This window comes from Haemaphysalis longicornis, unplaced genomic scaffold, assembly GCF_048455015.1.
Source record: "Haemaphysalis longicornis isolate Haplotype H1 unplaced genomic scaffold, Haemaphysalis longicornis Haplotype H1 scaffold_1, whole genome shotgun sequence".
Lineage (NCBI taxonomy): Eukaryota > Metazoa > Arthropoda > Arachnida > Ixodida > Ixodidae > Haemaphysalis > Haemaphysalis longicornis.
In genome coordinates this window covers 206,075,669-206,095,517 of record NW_027526203.1, presented here as the reverse complement: position 1 = coordinate 206,095,517, position 19,849 = coordinate 206,075,669, and the positions used below count along the sequence as shown (strand labels likewise).

The window sequence follows — 19,849 nt, the reverse complement described above, 5'->3', positions numbered from 1 at the left end:
GCACCATTCAGCGTATCTAATTAGGAATGCGTTAGGAATGCCGTCTACACCAGGTGATTTTTTGGAGTCTAAATTGAGACGTAATGAAGGTATGCCCTGCTGAGATATTATAACATTATTGATAAGACTCACATTTTCAAAACGAGCGAAGTGTGGTAAGCTGCCGTCTTCATCACTGATAACTGAACTGAAGAATTGATTAAAAGACTCGGAAATCACAAACTTGTCCGTGACTATTTCGCCATTGATTAAGGAACTGGAAGGTCCCCTTTTCTTTGGGGAAAAATGGCGCCAAAACTTTGATGGGGAGGATAGCATATAATTTTTCAAAGTTACACCCTGATAGTGGTCCTTCGCAGTTTTTATACTGCTACTATGTATTAGGCGTGTGGCTGTTAGCTCTTTCATGTTATTTACTGATGGGTATTTGCGGCACTTTTTTTCTTATCTGTTTAGCTTTCCGCTTCAGTCTCACTATTTCCCTTGTCATCCATGGGTTCGCGTCTCGAGATAATTTCAACCTGGTTGGTACAAAATCCCGGACACATTTCATGACAAGGTTCTTAAGATCGATAAAACGTGAAAACGATATGTCCAATGTGTCCAGTATGCCCACGTCATCAGCACGCGAGAATACGGGAACAAAACGCTTTTCTTTCTTTGTGTTCGTTTTTACGGGATTCATCGCTAACGTAAGGCCGACAATTCTGTGATCCGATATGCCATCAGTCCCTTCTATTTTAGGGTCGCGTGTTAATAAACTATTTGAGAGAAGAAAAAGGTCTAAAATACAAACGATTGACGGCAAGTTGAAATCACCACATAACATGACATTGCTTTGATCTGTTTTGCAGATGCATAGAAATTCGTTAAGTTTCTTGCAAAAAGTATTGCCCGAGTTTGGTGGGCGGTAGAATCCTCCTACAATCGTACTTGAATCATCAAACTGGACTTTAATAATAACGCATTCAACCCCTGGCATGTCGGGAAGCCTTGTAACTGTGAGCGAGTCACGGTACATGATAGCAACATCCCCTCCACGACCGTTTCTATCTTTGCGGTGGGTCTTGTAACCTGGTGGTGCTATTTCATCGTCGCGAATATCGCTGTAAAGCCAAGTTTCCGTGATTATTATCAGATGGGGTGCATATGTTATGGCTATGCTTTCTAGTTCTGACGTTTTCGTTGCTATAATGCGAGCATTTATGTTTAAATAACACAATCGCTTCCCAACCGATGCCTCAGTTCAATTGTCATGACTTTGTGTGCTGCCCTGCTTACCCGCGGGGACTCGCTTATTTTGGGCATCATCCCAGAGGTAGAGCTGGTTTCCGATCTTAATTTTATCGTAAATCAGTTTCGGCTTATTCCCGGTGCTCCTCAGCTCTGTTGTGCTGTCCCGTAGCTTTTTGCGCTTCTGCCTTGTTGCCAGGGAGTAATCTTCCGAGATAGAAACCTCCGTACCTTTTAACTTCGAGCATTTTGAAAAGACATCGATTTTTTCACGGTAATCGAATAATTTTAGTATCACCGGTCTAGCTTTATCAGGTCTCTTCATCCGATTTGGTGAATTCTTTCTGCCGAGCGTACGTTCACACCTAAGACTATTAAACACACCTTGTACTACGGCTGCCTCTAGATCGTCATTAGTTTCATCGTCTTTTTCGTCAACCCCGTCAACAAGGATGTTGTTTCGCCTACTGCGATCTTCTAGCTCAGTGAGCTTTTTTTGTACGATTTGCTCTGTATTGTCAAGAGCTGTTACTTTCATGTCAATCTGTTTGACAGCCAGTGCTGTCCCTTCGACAGTTTTAAGTGATAATTCAATCCTGTCTAGCCTCTGCTGGATAATGGTCTGTCCCTTGAGCAGCTCCTGAAGCAGTTCTTCTGAAGTAGACGGTCCCGGGTTAGATTCTATATCACCGCATAACAGTAGTAGATGCGACAAAACTTTACGGACACTCAAACAAATCGCGTGCAGCTTTCGTGGGAATCTCAGCTGAATAAAAAAGGCCCATCTCCCCGCGTGGGGGACTCGAGTAAATGCGTCGCATAGGGGGTGGGTGTATTGCGTTAACGTTTAGTGTTTGGGGAGTTGGTGGTAGCGAATACGTTGTATCAGCAGCTTCTTGACGTAGTTTGAATGAGTGAAGGATATAAGGCGCGTTCGTAGCCTTCCATTCTGTGTCGGCTTTGTGGCGCAGTGGGTAGAGCACCATGTACCTTGCGTTCCGCCCGCAGGGTCGTGGGATCGAAACCAGGCGCTGGTAAGTAATATTTTTTTATATAGTTTTGGGGGAGGAGTGCGGACCTGTTGTTGAGAGCGAGAAGGGTAGCGTGATGCGGGAGAGGAGGAGTGGGGGAGAGGGCGCACCTGGAACGGCTGTTGCGGACGCCGAGGCACGCCAACGCCGGGTGACATCGGGAGTTGAAGAAATGCTCTGCATTTAAAAGTGGATTGCTTGTTTTAACAGTAGACACATTATTACTGACCTGCATTACTGCATTACTGACCTCCTCGATGCATATTATGACGATTACTAGCACCTCAACTACGCGAATAAACAATGATACTGAAACTTAACTATGTGCCCGGCAATGCTCACCTACAACAGCTCTTCAAGTGGTATCCATTCCTTGTTCCAGTCACTGCAGCTTTATCTGTCGACTTTATAATCATGGCTGGACGGCCTCTGCCTATCCTTAAATGTTGGCAAGTGTGCCCTCTTGGCATTCCCGGTGCAAGACCAAGTTTCGATTGGTCTGACATACCGACAGAAAATAATACCGCAGGTTACTTGTCTGAAATATCTAGGAGTGATGTATGAGTGCACTCTTAATTCGCGTTTTCATATTGACTTCATTGCGGTAAAACGGGAGAGAGCGGGTCCGCTGTTAAAAAGATGTAATAAGAAGTCGGGTATGCGCAGAGGCGTCCTCCTTATGCTCTATCGCCTGTATGTGCTCCCTATTCTGGAATTCGGCTGCATCCTTTTCTCCAGTTAGACGTTTTACAAGCTCCGCCCATTGAATACTTTAGAAAGACAAGCTTCGCAAATGTGTTTGGGATTGTTAAGATACGTCCCCATTCGGGTATTGTACTGGGAGGCTCGAATCCTTCCTCTGATTTCTCGCTTCTATGTGTTGACATTAGGGGCATACCTTCGTGCAATGGAATTGCCTATATCACGATCACAAATGGTTTTTGTACCATCCCCAGCGTCCTTTTTTGCCCAGCCATGGCCAAGCATCCACAGGTCGTGTTCGTCCAGTCCTTGCTCGCCACTTTAAATATCAACATATTATCTGTACCTACGTCCGACTATCGCAATGCGATGGGGGACATTGATGCTGACAACATTTTCCCCTCCAATGACAAATTCTTGCCGGAGAGTACGATATCTGGCCTTTTAGCAAACCACCTAAACGAGTTCCCAACACATGTGGTTATAGACACAAATGCTTCTGCTCGGGACAAAAAAAGCTGGTATAGGTATATTTTCACCTGCGCTTGACTGTGCATTTCCTCTGCGTCTTCCAGATTTCACATCACTATATTTGGCAGAATTTTTTGGAATCGCGCTCGCTCTTCGAAAGTGCAGCGAAGAGCATTGCCAGTTGACCATTGTGACGGATTCTTTTTCGGTCTGCTCCTCTTTGTATTCTCCAACTGTAACTCCACTTCGTCGATCGCTGTCGATGCTTATTGCGGCACATGTCAGGGAAATCCGTCTTTTCTGGGTCCCAGGGCACAGAGGTATTGAATCTAACGAAACCGCTGATTACCTGGCAGGAGCAGCACTGAATGGTCCTCTGGTTGATACTGTGCCCCCGATAGCCTACGTTGTTGCATGCATCACACTAAGAAAAAAAGGAGTCCCTGTGACCCTCTTTGGGGGGTATTTACTTGCCACAGATTTGACTCTTCATCAACCCCTTTCGCAGTCACGCTACTCTTATTGAAAGGGGGTCACATGGACCCCGTCGCAGTAGTCACAGTAGAATATGGGTGACTACCTCCTTAGAGTCAGCACTGACTGCCACGAAAGAAAAAAGAGAGTCACGGGACCCCTGCCTGATGATCATCGCGACCCTGTAACAAGAGTTGTGAGGACGCCCCTTTTTAAAGAGTCCCGTGATGCTTATGGCGACAGAGTCGTGGAAGTGTATGGGTGACCTTCCCAGAGATGGTCAGTAATACTGCTGGTGGAATCATTGCAGTATACGTGCAAGTGTAATTTTAGCCCACATGCATGCAGCTTCATGAGCAGTTTCATACAAGTATAGCAAAGCAAACCAAAAGCATTTGAAAATTATTTTATTAAAGACGAAAGTGATACACATTTGAATGAAAAGCCAGCTTAGGGTATCACAGCTGTTTTAAACCACAAAATAACCAGCAAATAGCCTAAGAATACAGATACACTAAGCATGTTTTACTGCTTGCTATGGCTTGTCACAACGCAGGTTTGCTAGACTAACAGGCATGATATTAAATCACAAAAACAAGTTTTGTGTTAACCAGCTTTGCATACCTGCTGGTGCAAGGTTAAACTGGTGTAGAAATAAATTGCAATAATTTTTAAAGGCTGCTTTCTTTGTTGCTGTTTTTCTAAGGCAGACTTCTTACACAAGTCCATGAAGTCAATCCAGAAATCTTCACAAGCCGTGCACAAGCGTTGCAAGGTGTCCTCGGGTCCTGGCGTCTCGGACCAGGCCTTGTCTCGGACCTGCCAGAAATATCAATGAAAAGAAATTGAACGATAAGACAAAAGCAAAATGAAATTGTAGCCAGCACAGTAAAATCATCAACAACAGGCTAACTGCCCAGTGCCTGACAAAAGAGAGTGCGAGGAGCACACCTCTTGCCATTACATTTCCTTGCTTCACCATTTGGCTTTTGTTATGAAATGTTTTGTATGAGGGAACATATGTATAATGTATGAAGTCACATATGGACACCCCAGAAATGCAAAGACTTCAAAAATTATTGCATCCATAAAGAGGATCTGAAAGCTCCAGGGAGGGAGACTAAGAATTTGAGTGCAAAAGGCTGCTACTCCCCCCTTTTGATGGTATGAAAATATCTATGTAAAGCTTAAAGCAGTAAGTGAACTGAGTGAACAAAGCAGTACAAGTGAACAAAGCAGTAAGTGAACTGAGACACCTGCTGCACAAAGGGCATGCTCCACACTGCAAAACACTGGAGGGGTACAAAGTCTAACTCAAACTGTTCAGTAAAAAGCATGAGGCAAGTTGGTACATAGTTCTTAAAAAGTCGAGTCCATAGCACATGACAAAGAAGATGATAGGACAAGCACTTGCTTGCAACTAAGTTTATTGAGTGCATCGTCTAAAATGACACCCTTTAATAGTGGGCCGCACAATGGTAACAACGGAATCATAGTGAAGTTTCTAAATATTCAAGCTCATTGCAATACAGGTTCACTGTGCTCCTGTTTTTTATGTAATAAACATCTAAAAGCTCCCAAATCAGTGCTTTAGCTTCTTTGCAGAAGTCAAACTTGGCCCAAGAAAGGCTTGTACTTGCATGATTCGCAATGAGTGGGTACATGCAAAACGCCAAGGGACAAATTGGATACATCGACTTTCCAGATGGGAACGACACATCATAGATTCCCCCCATTCCCTGGGAAAAAACCGCTGGGTGTGCTGCTTGTTGCGCTTTTCTTTTGCTTTTAGGCTTGATAGCAATTTGCCTGAACCTTCTATCTACGCTTCACTGATTAACTTTGACGCTTTTTTAAAGTTATTCAATACGCTGACTATATTTTCTACTCTGCATGCAATGTCTGCACCCCGTTTCGTTTTTTCCTTCAACAGTTTTTAGCTTAAGTGAAAGCATGAAGCACTAAATAATGCTTACAGTTGTAGTTATCTAGATCACACTTATTACTGATGTAAAAGAAACCTAAGTTGTCAGTACAAAGGGCACCACTGCCTTGTTATGTGCCTCGGTTTCTTCATGTTTTTAGTGGCCACAAGAAAAAATTTTAAACCACTTGTCTATTTGAATTATTGTCAACGCGTTTAGTTTCCGTACCCTGATTTTTTAACTTCTTATATAATTAAATTTGGCACAAAACTTGTTCCAAAGTTTCTAATTCCCTGGATGGGCTTTTCTGCACGAGTTGTGAGCGATGCAGTAAAGCTGACACTACAGCCTTGATGGGACATGCCACAATAATTAGTTTCCCTATCCCAATTTATTGACTTTCGAACTTCTCATGCACTAGAGGGGCTTCTCTGCACAAATTCAGAGTGATGCAGTAAAGCTGACACCAGCGTTGATTTCAACTCTTTTGTTACCGCAGAAAATTGACCAGTTTTTAGGGCTCTAAGAAAACAATGCTTTTTGCTAAGTGTGTTGCTTAGGCACACAGTGCAGTGGCAAAAATGCGGATGATTCAACGCCCTTGCTAGCACCAGTTGTGTACAGGGGGTCGAACCGGAATTTTTTCGGGTTCGGTTCGGGTTCGGGTTCAAGCCTTTCGGGTTCGGTTCGGGTTCAGTTCCAAAGCACCATTCCGTTCCGGTTCGAACCGGTTCGAACCGGTTCATACGGGTTCAAACGGGTTCAAAGAAAAAAAAGCAGGCATGTTTTTTTTTCTGTTACTTTTTTGTGCTCGTTTTTCGTTTCCTTATCAAGTCGGCATAAAAACAAAGTCATAATGAAGGTTTCCTTGTCCCAATATTTTGTCTTCGCCAAACTAAAGCGACCCTGCAACACTTTTTTCAACTTTTTTCTAAATCTTCAGTGCTTGCAGAAAATGGTCAACCAACACATTAGATTATAGGGTTGCAATGTGCCTCAGCCAAAAATTAATGCTCTCTCCTCGTCAGATAACATAAAAACTTGCTCAAAATATTTATCTCCCCTTCCCGGTCTTCGCGTTCTTCGACCGCTGAATGACGTCATTACAGCGGTGTAGCGGCTGTTTGCCGGCTTTCCTTAAGTTGCAGAATAGAACGCATTTGATAGCCACTTAAAAAAAAGCCACAAAAGCGAAGCAGAAACGGAAGGTGTATCCGCAGCGGCGAGCAAATCACGCACTGTTGCTCTGTGCTGGCACTAGGTATAGCTTTCGCAGTGCTTCCAGATGCGAAGAAGAGTGAAAGTGTTTATCGAAAGTGTTGATTTATTTTTTACTGCTTTTTATTTATTAGATGCGACGCTCAGAGCATCTCTTGTCGGCGGCCCTGTCCTTCCTGCGTGCGTCCGTTGTTGTCCGCGTGCGTCCGTTGTTGTCCGCAGCCACTCTCCCCCTCTCCTCTCCGATAGCGAACACTCTCTCGCAAGGGGCATTGGATTGGATTGGATTGGCTTGGCTTGGATTGGATTAAAGTGGATTGTGTCGGATTGTGTTGCGTCATAGCCGCGGCACTCTCTACGCGGTCTCCTCTCCTTCGGGCGCGCTGCGCATATAACCGGTGTGCCGCTCTCCGGCGGCCTTTCGGTCGAAGGTTGCTCTCCGCTTGCTCTTGAACCGCCCTCAGCGTCGCATCACACCAGGGTTCCCGCGAGGGGAGGTGGGCGTATTTATTTATTTATTTATTTATTTATTTATTCATTGTTGGGTTTAACGCGCCGACGCAACGCCGACGACGAGGCGTGCCATAGTAGAGGGCTCCGGATTAATTTTGACCACCTGGGGATCTCTACGTGCCCCGAAATTTCGGACACATAGACTTCTTCGATTTTCGCTTCCATCAGAAAAGCGGCCGCCGCGGCCGGGATTCCAAACCGCGTCTGTGTGCTCAGCAGCGCAACGCCTTGGCCACTGAGCCACCGCGGCGAGTATATCTAAAGTGTTGAAGAGCTCCTTTAACTGTACCTGCAAAATGTTTTCTATGGTAGTGTGACGAGTATGTGGCGCCGACTGCCAAGCGTGGCAGGTGGCATTAAAAGAAATTTCCTTCTGCTCATCTTTTATCTCCTAACAGAGCTGTTAGGAAGATAGAATGCCTATAAAGACTCATTGGACGGCGTGTATAGGACGGCATTAGATAGGGAACCACCGGAGATAGGAACTTGCTAATGGCCCTTCAGCGACCGGTGACAGCGATTGGGCTCTAGGAAAGATGATAGCCAAGTGAAGTCACAAGCAGCAGTAATGATCACTTGGAGAGAGAGAGAGAGAGAGAGAGAGAGAGAGAGAGAGAGAGAGCACGCGAGCGAGAGAGAGAGTGTAGTTTAATTCAATCGAGGCAGAGTTTCAGAGAGGCGTCCTCATTCGAGGGGGCCGAATCGACAGCCGTTTCCATCGAGAGCAACTGATCTTCCAGGCCGGAGCTGGCCATGGCTGTCTATCAATTCTCTATGGAAACGTGGAGGTTGGATGGATCTACGGCACACTTGTCGCAGCCGCCTACTATGTGTATGAGGTTCCCAGGCTCTCCACAGAAGAAACGAAATGGAGAGAGTTGTGTCCCGTCAAAGAGGTGAAGTCTGGTGTTGTGTGGGAAGGAGTATACCGACAGTGTGCGGAGTAATCTTTCCTGGATAATCGGTAGCGATTTGTGCGGAGAGGAAGACGTTCTATGGAAGAGGCCATAGTTCTGAGTAACTTCCTGGTCTGTGACTGCAGGATGCATGCACTCGGGCCAGGCTTCATCAGCGCTGGCTAAGCGAGTCAAATCTCGACCCACGAGGTTGGTGATCTTGTTTGCCGGGGATGCCAGTATGAGCTGGTGCCCATACAATCCTGAGTGGTCTCGTTGCTGGTCTCTGATTGATCATCGGAAGTGTTGTAACATGCAATCGACCGTTGGCAAAGTTGGGCCACGCCTGCTAAGAGTCTGTTATGAGAGTTTTGGCGCCGCTTTGCCTAAGCGCACGTGCTATCGCCGCTGAGATGCTAGACGTGTGGGAGGCTGCAGAACGGTAACACAAAGAAAGAGAAGGTATTGAAGAATGCTATCGGGCGTCTCTTGCATCAAACCAGTTAATCGTTCCTCCTTTTTTTCTCGCAGTTTAGTTTCTTTCCAATTGTCTCCCCTCATATATACACACGTTTTGAAAACCCTTTGATGAATATAAAATATGCATTAGGCAATTAGTTATTAACTTTAGTGCGAGATGTCAATTTTAATATAGAAACAACATAACAGCGCAATACGGGCATAAAGAAAGACCTTTTATAGCATTCAGGTGGTCGTCACATAACTTTGCGGCTACTTTGTGCCTGACAAAATTTCCTGATTGGTCCAGAAGGGGAACGCTGCAAAATTTCCAAATTCCAAGGACCCCAAAGATATCATGTGTGGTCCGACCATCTAATCCGCCTTAACTGACCTGCTAATTCCTGTAATCCAAATTAATCAACACACCAGTCCAACTAATTCGCATCAGCTCATTCACTTACCTAACTAATCCACCCCAGTCTACCCGCTAACCCGCATGAATCGACTTTAATCTATCCACCTCTTAAGTTTAAGGTTGAGCAGATTCAAGATAACATCAAAATGCTATTAAATATACTTTAAAAGTGGAAATTAGGATTCCCCATTTTTTTATCTCATGTTCTCTTAGAGTAGCAACCAAAAGACACAACGGCACTGTATACAAGAAAAAGTGGCGTTAATTTTGGGAACTGCGAGTGTTTGTGTCTCAGTGCTGTTTGTATATAACTGCCCATTCAAACTAGAATAAGTGGAAGATATGGATTTATTGTTGATGGTGTCCCTGAAGGCCTTCACAAGCGGACAGGGATGCATGCGAATTAACAACACATTGAAAACTTTACACAATTTTAAACACCATGTAGATAGAAACCATGAATAATATTCCATGATCTGTTGCCTCGTAATATTTGTTTTAACTTAAGTTATGCTAAATGTTGTGGGCTTCACCTGTACAATGCAGTGCAGCCTGTCAAGGTGCCCACCATGGGTTCGAGCGAGCCAAGCCGTAAACGGCCGCGACGGCCCTCGCCACGCGTGCGCAGTCACTCCGAGAAGACGAAGTACCCCCTCAGAACTTGGTTTAATTCCGGGTAATCCACGGTACAGCAACCAGCCCTGGTATTACACTCCTAGCCCCTGGGGCAGAGAGGGGGGTACCCGCCGACCGTAGTCTTCAAGCCACAGAGCCCGATGCGCAGGGAGGGTATTCCATCTCTCATGGGTCCGACCCAAGCGCGCGCCCGCCGCCGCGAGCCCTTGGAAGGGGCCACTACGTCACGCCTCACGTGGCTCACGAACCGGCGCGCATTGGTCAACCTGTGCCCCTTGCAGGGAGAGGGTGCGAGGGGCCATCCTCACCCCTCGAGGAGAGGGGATCACGGGCTACGTGCTCGCGTATTTGGGAGTAGCCCCAATTAAGATCCCCACAATGTAAAACATAATTGGGAGAGATGGGCAGTACCTAACGCAAACTGATAGTATATACGAACAACTTTACATTAAATTGAGGGCAATAATTAAAAGAGAACCTGATGGGCCTTGGGAACTGCAGACTACGCAAAATATTTCATGGTTCTCTCTGGCGAGTGGCAAAATATCTTCAGACGCAAGGTAGGGTACCGATATGAAAAACTAGAAATCACATTTTTGAGGCCCGGAACCGGTTCGGAACGGTTACTTCGATTCGTTCCGGTTCGGGTTCAGTTCCAAAATGGCGGAAGAAATACGGTTCCGGTTCAGTTCCGGTTCCGGGCAAAAATTCGGGTTCGGTTCCGGTTTTCAGTTCGGTTCCGGTTCCGGTTCGACACCCTGGTTGTGTAATGTTTGCATAAATAATGATCGCAAAAAAACCCAAATCAAACTTTTGTCACCGTAAAGAAAAATGAAAAAAAAAAAGAAGTTGTGTATAACAAACCACCAATAGTGAAAAAAATTTAGAATACGCATTTTGAAGGTTTACATTAAAAAATCCTGTCCAAGAAAAAATTCACTAGTGCAAATTAATTTGTCCCCGTGGTGCCCACATGGTGCTTGCACGCATGGTGCCCGCGTCACGTGGTGAAGCCGAACATTCATTCCAAAATACACAATTTTGGATGGTTCTCTGAAATGGTTTGATATTATTAGGGGCCCAACTTAGTCCCCACGTGATGTAAAAACATCTTATTAAGGACTACAGCAAGCACCAGATTCACGGCAAGCAAGATATGCCAAAAAATCCGCTTGGAATTTAAAACCAATCTCAGTGGTGCATTTTTGTTGACATTCTGATCATCAATTATCTACCAGAACATCCACTTGTGGTTTATTGTCATCTTCTGACTCGCTATGGTAGCCCTGGTTGCAGGAATAACTTGCGATGCACTAGAATTGTGCCCAGCAAGCTTTCACACGGCGAAAAGAGTGCTGCCTAACATTTTCAAAAAGGCACCATATCAAACCTTTTGGAGACTGCCAGAATAGACAGTTGCAGTAAGAAGCAACACTAGACCTCCAAAAATAGCCTCATACTAACAAAACTGGCCAGTGAACAGCTGGCAGTGTTCAAGGCTGATTGGAAATCTCTACATGTCTGAACTGATATCCGATGACTTGGTGTTATTTTTTGAGTTTCAGCTGGAGCTGTTATCGCAAAAGTAGGGCATGAGTGAAGCGATATCACAAAAGGCGTTCTTTTTTCGAGGAATAGTAGAGGGCGACGGGGGTGCTATGGCAAATCGGCTTGAAGTTGGGTAACTGCGTAGTAGCACGAAATATTAGGTTTGCAACACACAAACAGAATGAAAACTGCTGGAAAGTGGCTGAAAATGCCAGGTCCACTTGATACACATGCGGGGAACCTTCAGAAATAAGCTTTCACAAAATAAAACGACCCTTTCTTTGAACCAAAGCTCAGTAGTGGAAAGCTGGTGTCATTTCCAGGTAATTATCATCTGTCACTGCCATCGGATTGCAAAACTGGCAAAATGATTTGGTATTTGGCTTGCTGGAAGACTTTTGATCAAGAAAATTCCATGGTAATGCAGCATGACCACGAGTCACATGCTTTTTTATCAAGCGCAGCAGCAACGCTCCCTTCTGAGAAAACATACACACCTCACCTTGCAAAAAACTGCCATATAAAATCGGCAATATAAAGCACCGATCACTGATAATCAATGCTGTATATTCCTGATATCCATGTTGTCATTTCTCTTGCAACTAACGCATCCCACTGGTTAGTCTAGGCACTGCAGTTTTAGAATCAGTTCTAATTTTCCTGCTCTGGCTACACTGAAATTTCTGACGGTGTTTTTGAGGGTTGAGCAGCATGTGCTGTTTCGATAGGTGCCATGGCTGCTGCGCTATACAAAAAAGGATGTCACTTGTGGTTACGCTGCATTAACATTAGATTTTTTGATCAAATGGCTCACAGAAGTCAAGTATCAAATGATGTCGTTAGCTCTGCAATCCGTCTGCGTTTAAAGGTGAGAACTACCAGAAAATGACACCAGGTATGCACTAGTGAGCTTTGGTTTACAGGACGGGTAGCTTTTTTTCAGTCAAAGTATTCGTGGATGTCTCCGCATGTCTGACAAGTGCACTTAGCATTTTCAGCCCTTGTTTCATTTCTGCATTGCGCAATTTATATTTGGCACTACTAGACAGAGAACTTCAACCCGATTTGCCTAAACGCCTTCGTTGCCCACTACTTTTCCTAAAAAAAAAAGCATGCCGTTTGTGATTTCACTTCACCCATGCCTTACTTGTGCAATAAGAGTTCCAGTTGAAAGTCAATTGATAACCTCAAGTCATCAGACATCAGTTAAGGCAAAGAGAGAGAGCTTAAAATTGGCTTCAGTTTTGATTCTGTACGAGGATATTTTCGGAGGTCTAGAGTTGCTCCTCAGTAGAACTACATATTCTGACAGAGTCTGCCACAAGTTTGGTATTGTTTGTTTTCTAAAATGTTAGGTGGAGGTGCAATGCAGGAGGCTCATAGAGCTGAACGCCTTTTTCATTTGTCACGCAACAGTTACTCGGGGATAGCTAGCTGGGCACTGTTCCAGTGCATCGCACCTCATTCCTGAAAGCAGGGTTAGAAAAGTGAGCCAGAAGATTATAACAACCAGCAAGTGAAAGCTTCAACAGGTGCATGATAGTAAACTGACAGTGACCGAGTTTTGTTTTCAGCCCCAAGCAGTTTTTGTCCTATCCCGAATTTTTACCTGACCATTAATGCGATGTCAACCATTGACAAAATGTTTCTACATCATGTGGGGACAAATTAGTGCCTCTAATAATGCCAAACCACCCGATTTTTTTCAGTAAACTATCCGAAATTGCATATTTTGAAACAGAGGTAGGGCTTCACTGCAGAACGAGGGCACCACACATGGTAACATGTTTTTCATATCTGACAAATTGTACTGGGCAACTAAACTTTTTTCCAAGATGTGTTTTTTATGTTTGGCAAAAATTATACTCCAAACTTTTTAAACTATTTGCGAACTGATATACGCAACTTATCCATATTTGCAACGTTTGGCCAAAAACTGATTTTGTTAATTTGCGAATCTGCTCTTGTTGGAAAGGGCATCGAATAATCTGCATTTTGAGCTGATGCAGAATGTGCCTAATCAATATGTTTACACAAAAATGTTTTGTTAGACCCCAAAAATTGGTAGACTTTCTGCGATAAAAAGAAAGTTACCGCCCTGTCTGCGTGCCATATTCCGAAGTCTATTCTTAGCAGATATCAGCGTCAACGCCAGAAGTAGTGTACTTAGCGAGCATCACAATGCATACGGCAGCTTCTGGATTTTCGGGCCGTCTCGAGCGTTTTGATGTTCGGGACAGGTTTTAGTAGTAGGAAGCATCGCTTCGTTCACAGAAAAAGAATTACCTTCAAACTCTAGCTTTAATCAGCTGTCATGAGACAAATTCAACCAAGCTATTTTTCTTGGAAAACTGTAACTAAAGACAACTGTTTTTCTAGTGGCTCATTTTATTCATGACTACGTTGGCTGAAGTTGTTGAAATTGCAACTGTGTGAGAGCTTTTTATGAGTTGAATATGGGAGCGTTAACCTAATTGCTTGTAGTATTAGCATGACTAGGCCGATCTGGAAGACCATTTCGTGAGAAACGAGCGTTATCACTGCCAAAATAGCTTAAAAATACAAAACCCACCCACACATCAAGATATTCATTGATGCCAGGGTCCGTAGGGGAAATTTAGGAGGTGTGTCACGGTGTCACAGTGGTGGCGTGGTTATCAAACCAGGTAGTTGTTTTGAAGGTTGGTAGCTAGTAGCTCAAAATATGCCTTTTTTGTCTGCTTCTTCGAGGTTTTTTTTTTCGAAGATTATTCGGAGCGAGATTATAGAGAAATTGATAGATGATTTTTGAAGACTGGGAACGATTCCAAGAAATTTAAGCAATTTCGCTGACACAACCGTTTTTCTAAAAATTCTAAAACCACACAAAGAAGCAACACTCAGTTTTTCCAAAGCTCCTGCGAAGTGATTTCATTAAAAGTAATTACTGCTGTACTTACCAGTGCTTCTCTGAAGGCTTCGACACCACTTTCATTCAGCAAAACAGGCCGCAGGACAGTGTATCCACCCCTCTTGCATCTAATGATAAAAAAAAATACATATCACTGTGACATGGAAATTAATAAGATGTGGGGGACCAACAAAAGAGTATAGAGGAGGCCATAAGGAAAAATATCCACAGGGCTCCAGCTTAACAAATGCAATGTGGTAATTTCTACGTTCCTCATATTTTCACGGTGTATTAACAATTGCTTTATTATCAGGGTCTCTACTTCCGCACTACTTTCATTTAGCAGTATTAGAAGTGGAACTGGATTACAAGTTTGTGAAAAACGCGGAATTGCTGTAAACACACAGATGACGTCAGCACTGTTTCTGCAGCAAGCAAGCAATAACACATGCAGTAAAGGGTCCATAAAGACTCAATACAGCTTTGTTTAGTTTGAAAGAACTAGCTTTTCAGTACTCACTCGGCTCCCTTCCAAGCCGGAAATACATTAGTCAGAAATACGCAAGCAACACAGAATATTTTCAAATTTCTCACTGAGGCTTTGGCATGAGAGACGCAATATGGGCTAGCACTAAAAAATGTCGACAGACAAGAGTCTTCTGCCGGCCCTGCTACATTAGAGTGGCGTTTCTCCACCACGTCCTCTTAGGTGTTTTCCTAGCATTTTCTGGGCATGTGTTCGCTTCTAAACTTCACTTCACATCAGACTACTGCCCTGGTCAATTAAGGGAGGAAAACTGCTTCTTCCTGTGTTGTGGTCCACAAAAATGATTAAACATATCAGATGTGCAATATACATAGCAAAAGTTGCCGCAAGTGAAGACAGAAGCCGCACCGCACATAGTGAACTCCGTCTGGAACAACTTGTATCTAGCCTGATAATTTTACTTAGATTTTGTTTCGACAGTAGGCCATATTTGGCCCCTCGCACCAATTTGAGCCCTCCGGGAAGGGGAAGGCGTTGTTGCACTGTTCCCTTCAAGTTTCCGTTCTTCTATTGCTCCCTTTGTCAATTTCTGCTCTTAAGGCTGACCAGCCCTCCTTTTCTTCTGTCCCCCATTTTACCCTCTCCCAGTCTCCTTTGCCTTTGTGCTATCGAGAATAACTGGTTTGCATGTTTTCATTTATGTTGGTTACATTGCTCACAAAACCGGAGGGTGGAAAAAAAACTTTTCCGAACTAGTGTTTGCCGTGCTCGGCATTATTTTAGTGTAACATTGCCTTGAGGAAGCTTTGTCCACTGATCAAATCTGTCTGAATATTCAAATCCTCGTTAGGGTTTCTACAGCTGTTGTATGAAGGTTTCGACGTATTCATAGTATTTCAGGATTCCTTCACCTGCTTTTCTCAACGGAATTGGCGGTGGCCAATTTTTGGGCCAGAACGTTTCGCGTGGAATGACCCATTAGTATTATGAAGCTTTGGTTTTTTTATGTGAAGCCTTTGGTGCGTAAACGAAAAGCACAAAACTGACACAACCTCTCTGGGAATAAAAAAGAAGTGACACCACGGTTCAATTTTTAGCAATTTTCACAGCATTTTAACATCCAAAGATGCCTTCGTGCAATAACAGTAGCCAACCGTTATTTGGAATTAATTTGAAATCAACAATATTTATGCGATCTCTAGGAGAGCAAATGGTGGTTATGAGCTGAACTGAAAGAACTAAGATAGAGACAAGTGTAATACAAACCTCCAAAAAGGCAAAGACCCCGTGAGCATGGACATCCACAGGACTTGAGGATTAAGAGCAGCCATACCTGATAGAGCCAAAGGTCAAGGCAAAAAGTAAGGGCAGGAGCAGTTGCAACAAATGACAATTTTACACAGACGTCAACCGCACAAGCAATTCGAAGTCTCAAGGGCCAGTCCAAAGCAGGCACAAGCAAATTTTATATCCCCTGAAACCTACTACAAACCCGCATAACCTCACACAGCCATGTCGATGAAAATCTGCAGCCCTGCAAGATTTTACCTGCTGTTATGACATGTTTCAAATGCTGGGTCTTTCCATGCCAAACAGCCAAGTGTATGGTGCTTGACACTCTAACCTTTCGGGAAAAATTAATTGTTGATGCGAAGGTTCTCTTGGCCTTGCAGGAGTGTGACACGTTCACACGGAACTCGGGAGAAAGGGAACAGAATGAGTTACAATGGCGAACGGTGAAAGGGAAACTTAGCCCCAAACAAGGACACAAGGGTCAATGTGCAGCCCCCGAAATCCAGTACAAGCGAAGAGAAAAACGGAAATGCTCTCACCAACACGAGAAGCACCATTCAGCGATGTGTGCCGCAGGTCATCGTTGGTCCAGGTTGCAGCAGAGCATTGGCCCCCGAATGCATGTACTGCTCGGACAAAGCAGCACAGGCAGCACCCCGCCCTGCGTGGCAGGTGTGGTGATCCATCCTGGGCCGTGGCCACCAACCGCGGCCAGGTGTAGAACCGAGCCCGGTTGTCTGCAAGCCAACTCGCTCGTCTGGAACCTCTGGTACACAGAATCCGCAGGCCCATCTCCAGTCCTGGTTAGCTCACCAGCTTCAGAGTCCTCTGGTTCCGCGATCGGCCTCCACCCGAACCTTGTACCTTGCTTGAGCACCTCCTCCTTAATTAATGTAGACAAGCTGATGTGTTTATGGCTCTGTAATACAGTACATACGAAATATAACGAGAGGGAAGATGAAGACTTGGTTGCTGGCTAGTTGATTTATGGCGCACAAAGACTGCGCAAAAGATGAGGGTGACAGGAAGAGCGCTGAAGCATGTCTACTTGTGCAACACTGGTCTGCACGCTGCAGTAATGCCCAAGTGACATGTCTGGCAGACAATAATGATGCAAACAGGCAACTCACTAATACAGAAAGTACACTCTGAGTGTGTGATCAGGACATGTAATATTTTGCACAGCTTTATGTCGGGCTAGTTGGTGTAAGCTTTTGAAGGTAAGTTGCTCTTGTTACGATCACAGAGACGGGCACAAGAAAAACGCACGCTTTCACGAGAAGATGGCGCCGTCTACTCGTGAAATTGTACGTAGTTTTCTTGTGTCCGTCTATGTGATCATAAAAAGCACAACCTACCTTCAAAAGAATATTTAGCATGCTCCAGGCTTCTTTTGATGCCTATATTAAAGGATTCATTTTGCATTGGGGCCTATTTTCTTTACCTGCAAATATCGCGCGAACGTGACAATACAAGCCAATATGCCATTCATAATGGCTTTTCCCCATAAAAAGGACACTAAACGGTCCCAACAAGTTTGCCTATACGGGCAGACCAGTGTTAACAATGACGCTGCACCAAAGGGTTCAAAACGATTTACACCCCCATGTACTGTTTTTTTTTGTAGTTCGGTTTGTTATTTCACGAAACGTCAAAGAAGAAAACTACAGAATAAAAAGGGAACACTTGACACACTTTTGAATAGCCTGCCATTGCAAACTAGCGCCGTGTATTACAGAATTGTACCGCTCCGCCCAACAGTCAAATGGTTTTCTGCGACCGATGGTGCAAAAAGCAGCCGTTAGACAGCGAACACAACAGTAGCGCTAGAGACAAGCTTGACGTGGGCTAATGGACGAGGGCAAAAGGAGGGTGTGCTGAAGAATACGGACGGCATGAACAAGTTAGAACAGGCGCCTCGTAGGCGCTGTAAAATACCCCTCCTCCCCACACACACATACCCCGAGACTTAATTCCCTGCGGGGCCACATGTCCGCCTTTCACCTCCAATTTCCACGTATATGAATTCTGTGCCCCTGTGAACTCTACGTGAACTCAAAGACGGGCTTCGTCATTAGCTCGTGAAGCTTGGCAACGTCAGGCGTTGTGGAACTGCCGTACTCGCTCGCTGGCGCGCGGCCCGAACTCTCTCTCCGTATCCTGCATTTGCATACTATTTTCTCCCCCTTGCACATTGCAAATTCTCATCTGTTTAACTACATTTCCTGCGTCCTCACCTCTTGCCAACTTTTTTTTTTCCCGACAACGCCGCCAACACACGGTCAACGCGTACGCTGTAGGGGCGCGTTGGCGAGCGAGTGCGGCCACAGAACAGGGAGTACGGCAGTTCAACGACGCATATCGCGGCCCGCAGACCGCGAGCAGCCGCGAGGAAGGACGGTCGCGGCGGCGGCAGCCGGTCTCGCGAGCGCGATAGCTTCGAGGCGCACTTCACGGAATTAACAGTCTCAAATAGGGAGGAGGGGGCGAAAGAGAGATTTCACAATGCTTACGAGGCGCCAGGCAGCAAGCAAACAAGCACAGCATATGCAACTTTTTCGGCATGTGTCCGGAAAGCTAACCGAGACAACTATTTCACTTGGTATTATTAGCAGGGACAGTACTCACGTGAAAAAACACGATGACACAGCCTTTGTTCCGGCTTCGCATTCAACCGTAGCACGCCGTCGACTTGCCGAACTGAAGAACTCTAGTAGACGATTTCAGGCGGTGCGGAATGAATCCCGCACAGCAAATTTCATACCGGTGTCATGCGTTTCCATCCCGCAGCGGTTTTGATACGCGAATTCGACAAAAATGCGTCAACTCGCCCCGCTGCCTTCGCCACCTTCGCGCCACTCACTGGCTTACTCCACTTGGCTCGCAGTGGATTCTATTGATTCGCGTTGTCTAAAATATTTGCATTTGTATTCTTGTTATTGAGTTTTAAAGCAAACGCTAGACAAAAGAAATCTGGTTCTGGCAGGAACTTTTTATATATGTACGTTTTACGTAATGTACACAAGTTTTTATAAAACGAACGCAAATCAGTCACGTGACTACTTGGCGGCTTTTTTAAACGCACTGAAAGAGGCGACGCTCGCACACAGGTTCAAATATATAATAATTGTGGGAAACATGCATTAATCATTTAAATAAAAAGATTGTCGCAATATGAAGTAGTTTTTATTGAATAAAAGCAACTACAAGTAAGGATTTGAATGGCTAACACTTGAATTCTGCTTTTTGGTCGGTGAGCTTGGTGTAAGTTTACGCGACATCTGAACACAGAGCTCTGTACTCGCGCAAGTACGATGCCTTACATCGATATGTACTTAATGTACAAAATTACTAGTGGCACATGAAGCATTGAACATACTGCTTAATTGGTAAAACGCGAATGAGAATAACATTTGCAGTAAAGTAGGCTTTGTTGCACGACAACGAAGCTTTGCAAGAAAGCAGGCACGCAACATCGTGCATAAAGAGGCTGAATTGTGGCGCAAAAGCTAGTTACACACACACACACACACACACACGCCACGCGTGCTGATATTCTCCCGCCTATTTTGTAGGGTTCCTGAGAAGGCCATTTAGTTGTGTAGCAATATATATTACGAAGCATAGTTTTATTCGTGTTCTTATTCGCAGAGCG

At 44.7% G+C, this 19,849-nt stretch overlaps 1 protein-coding gene across 1 annotated transcript; it reads right to left on the bottom strand.

Annotated features, from left to right (window-relative positions):
• Window positions 1-4,345: 4,345 nt before the first annotated feature.
• On the bottom strand, window positions 4,346-19,445 carry LOC144141308 (uncharacterized). Its single transcript, XM_077672886.1, has 6 exons — window positions 18,823-19,445; window positions 17,008-17,113; window positions 16,734-16,931; window positions 16,168-16,234; window positions 14,464-14,542; window positions 4,346-4,730 (listed from the first exon to the last, which is right to left on the bottom strand). The coding sequence occupies exons 1-6, from the start codon at window positions 18,862-18,864 to the stop codon at window positions 4,518-4,520; spliced, it is 705 nt and encodes a 234-aa protein (XP_077529012.1). The 5' UTR covers window positions 18,865-19,445; the 3' UTR covers window positions 4,346-4,517.
• Between the last annotated feature and the right edge of the window lie 404 nt (window positions 19,446-19,849).

Excerpts from the sequence above, each read along its gene's own strand:
- LOC144141308 (XM_077672886.1), bottom strand. The coding sequence starts at position 18,864 with ATGCGAAGCCGGAACAAAGGCTGTGTCATCGTGTTTTTTCAC. Across the intron at positions 17,114-18,822 it reads GTGTCATCGTGTTTTTTCAC|AGCCATAAACACATCAGCTT; the intron begins GTGAGTACTGTC and ends ACTGTATTACAG. Across the intron at positions 16,932-17,007 it reads ACCAGAGGACTCTGAAGCTG|ACAACCGGGCTCGGTTCTAC; the intron begins GTGAGCTAACCA and ends GTTGGCTTGCAG.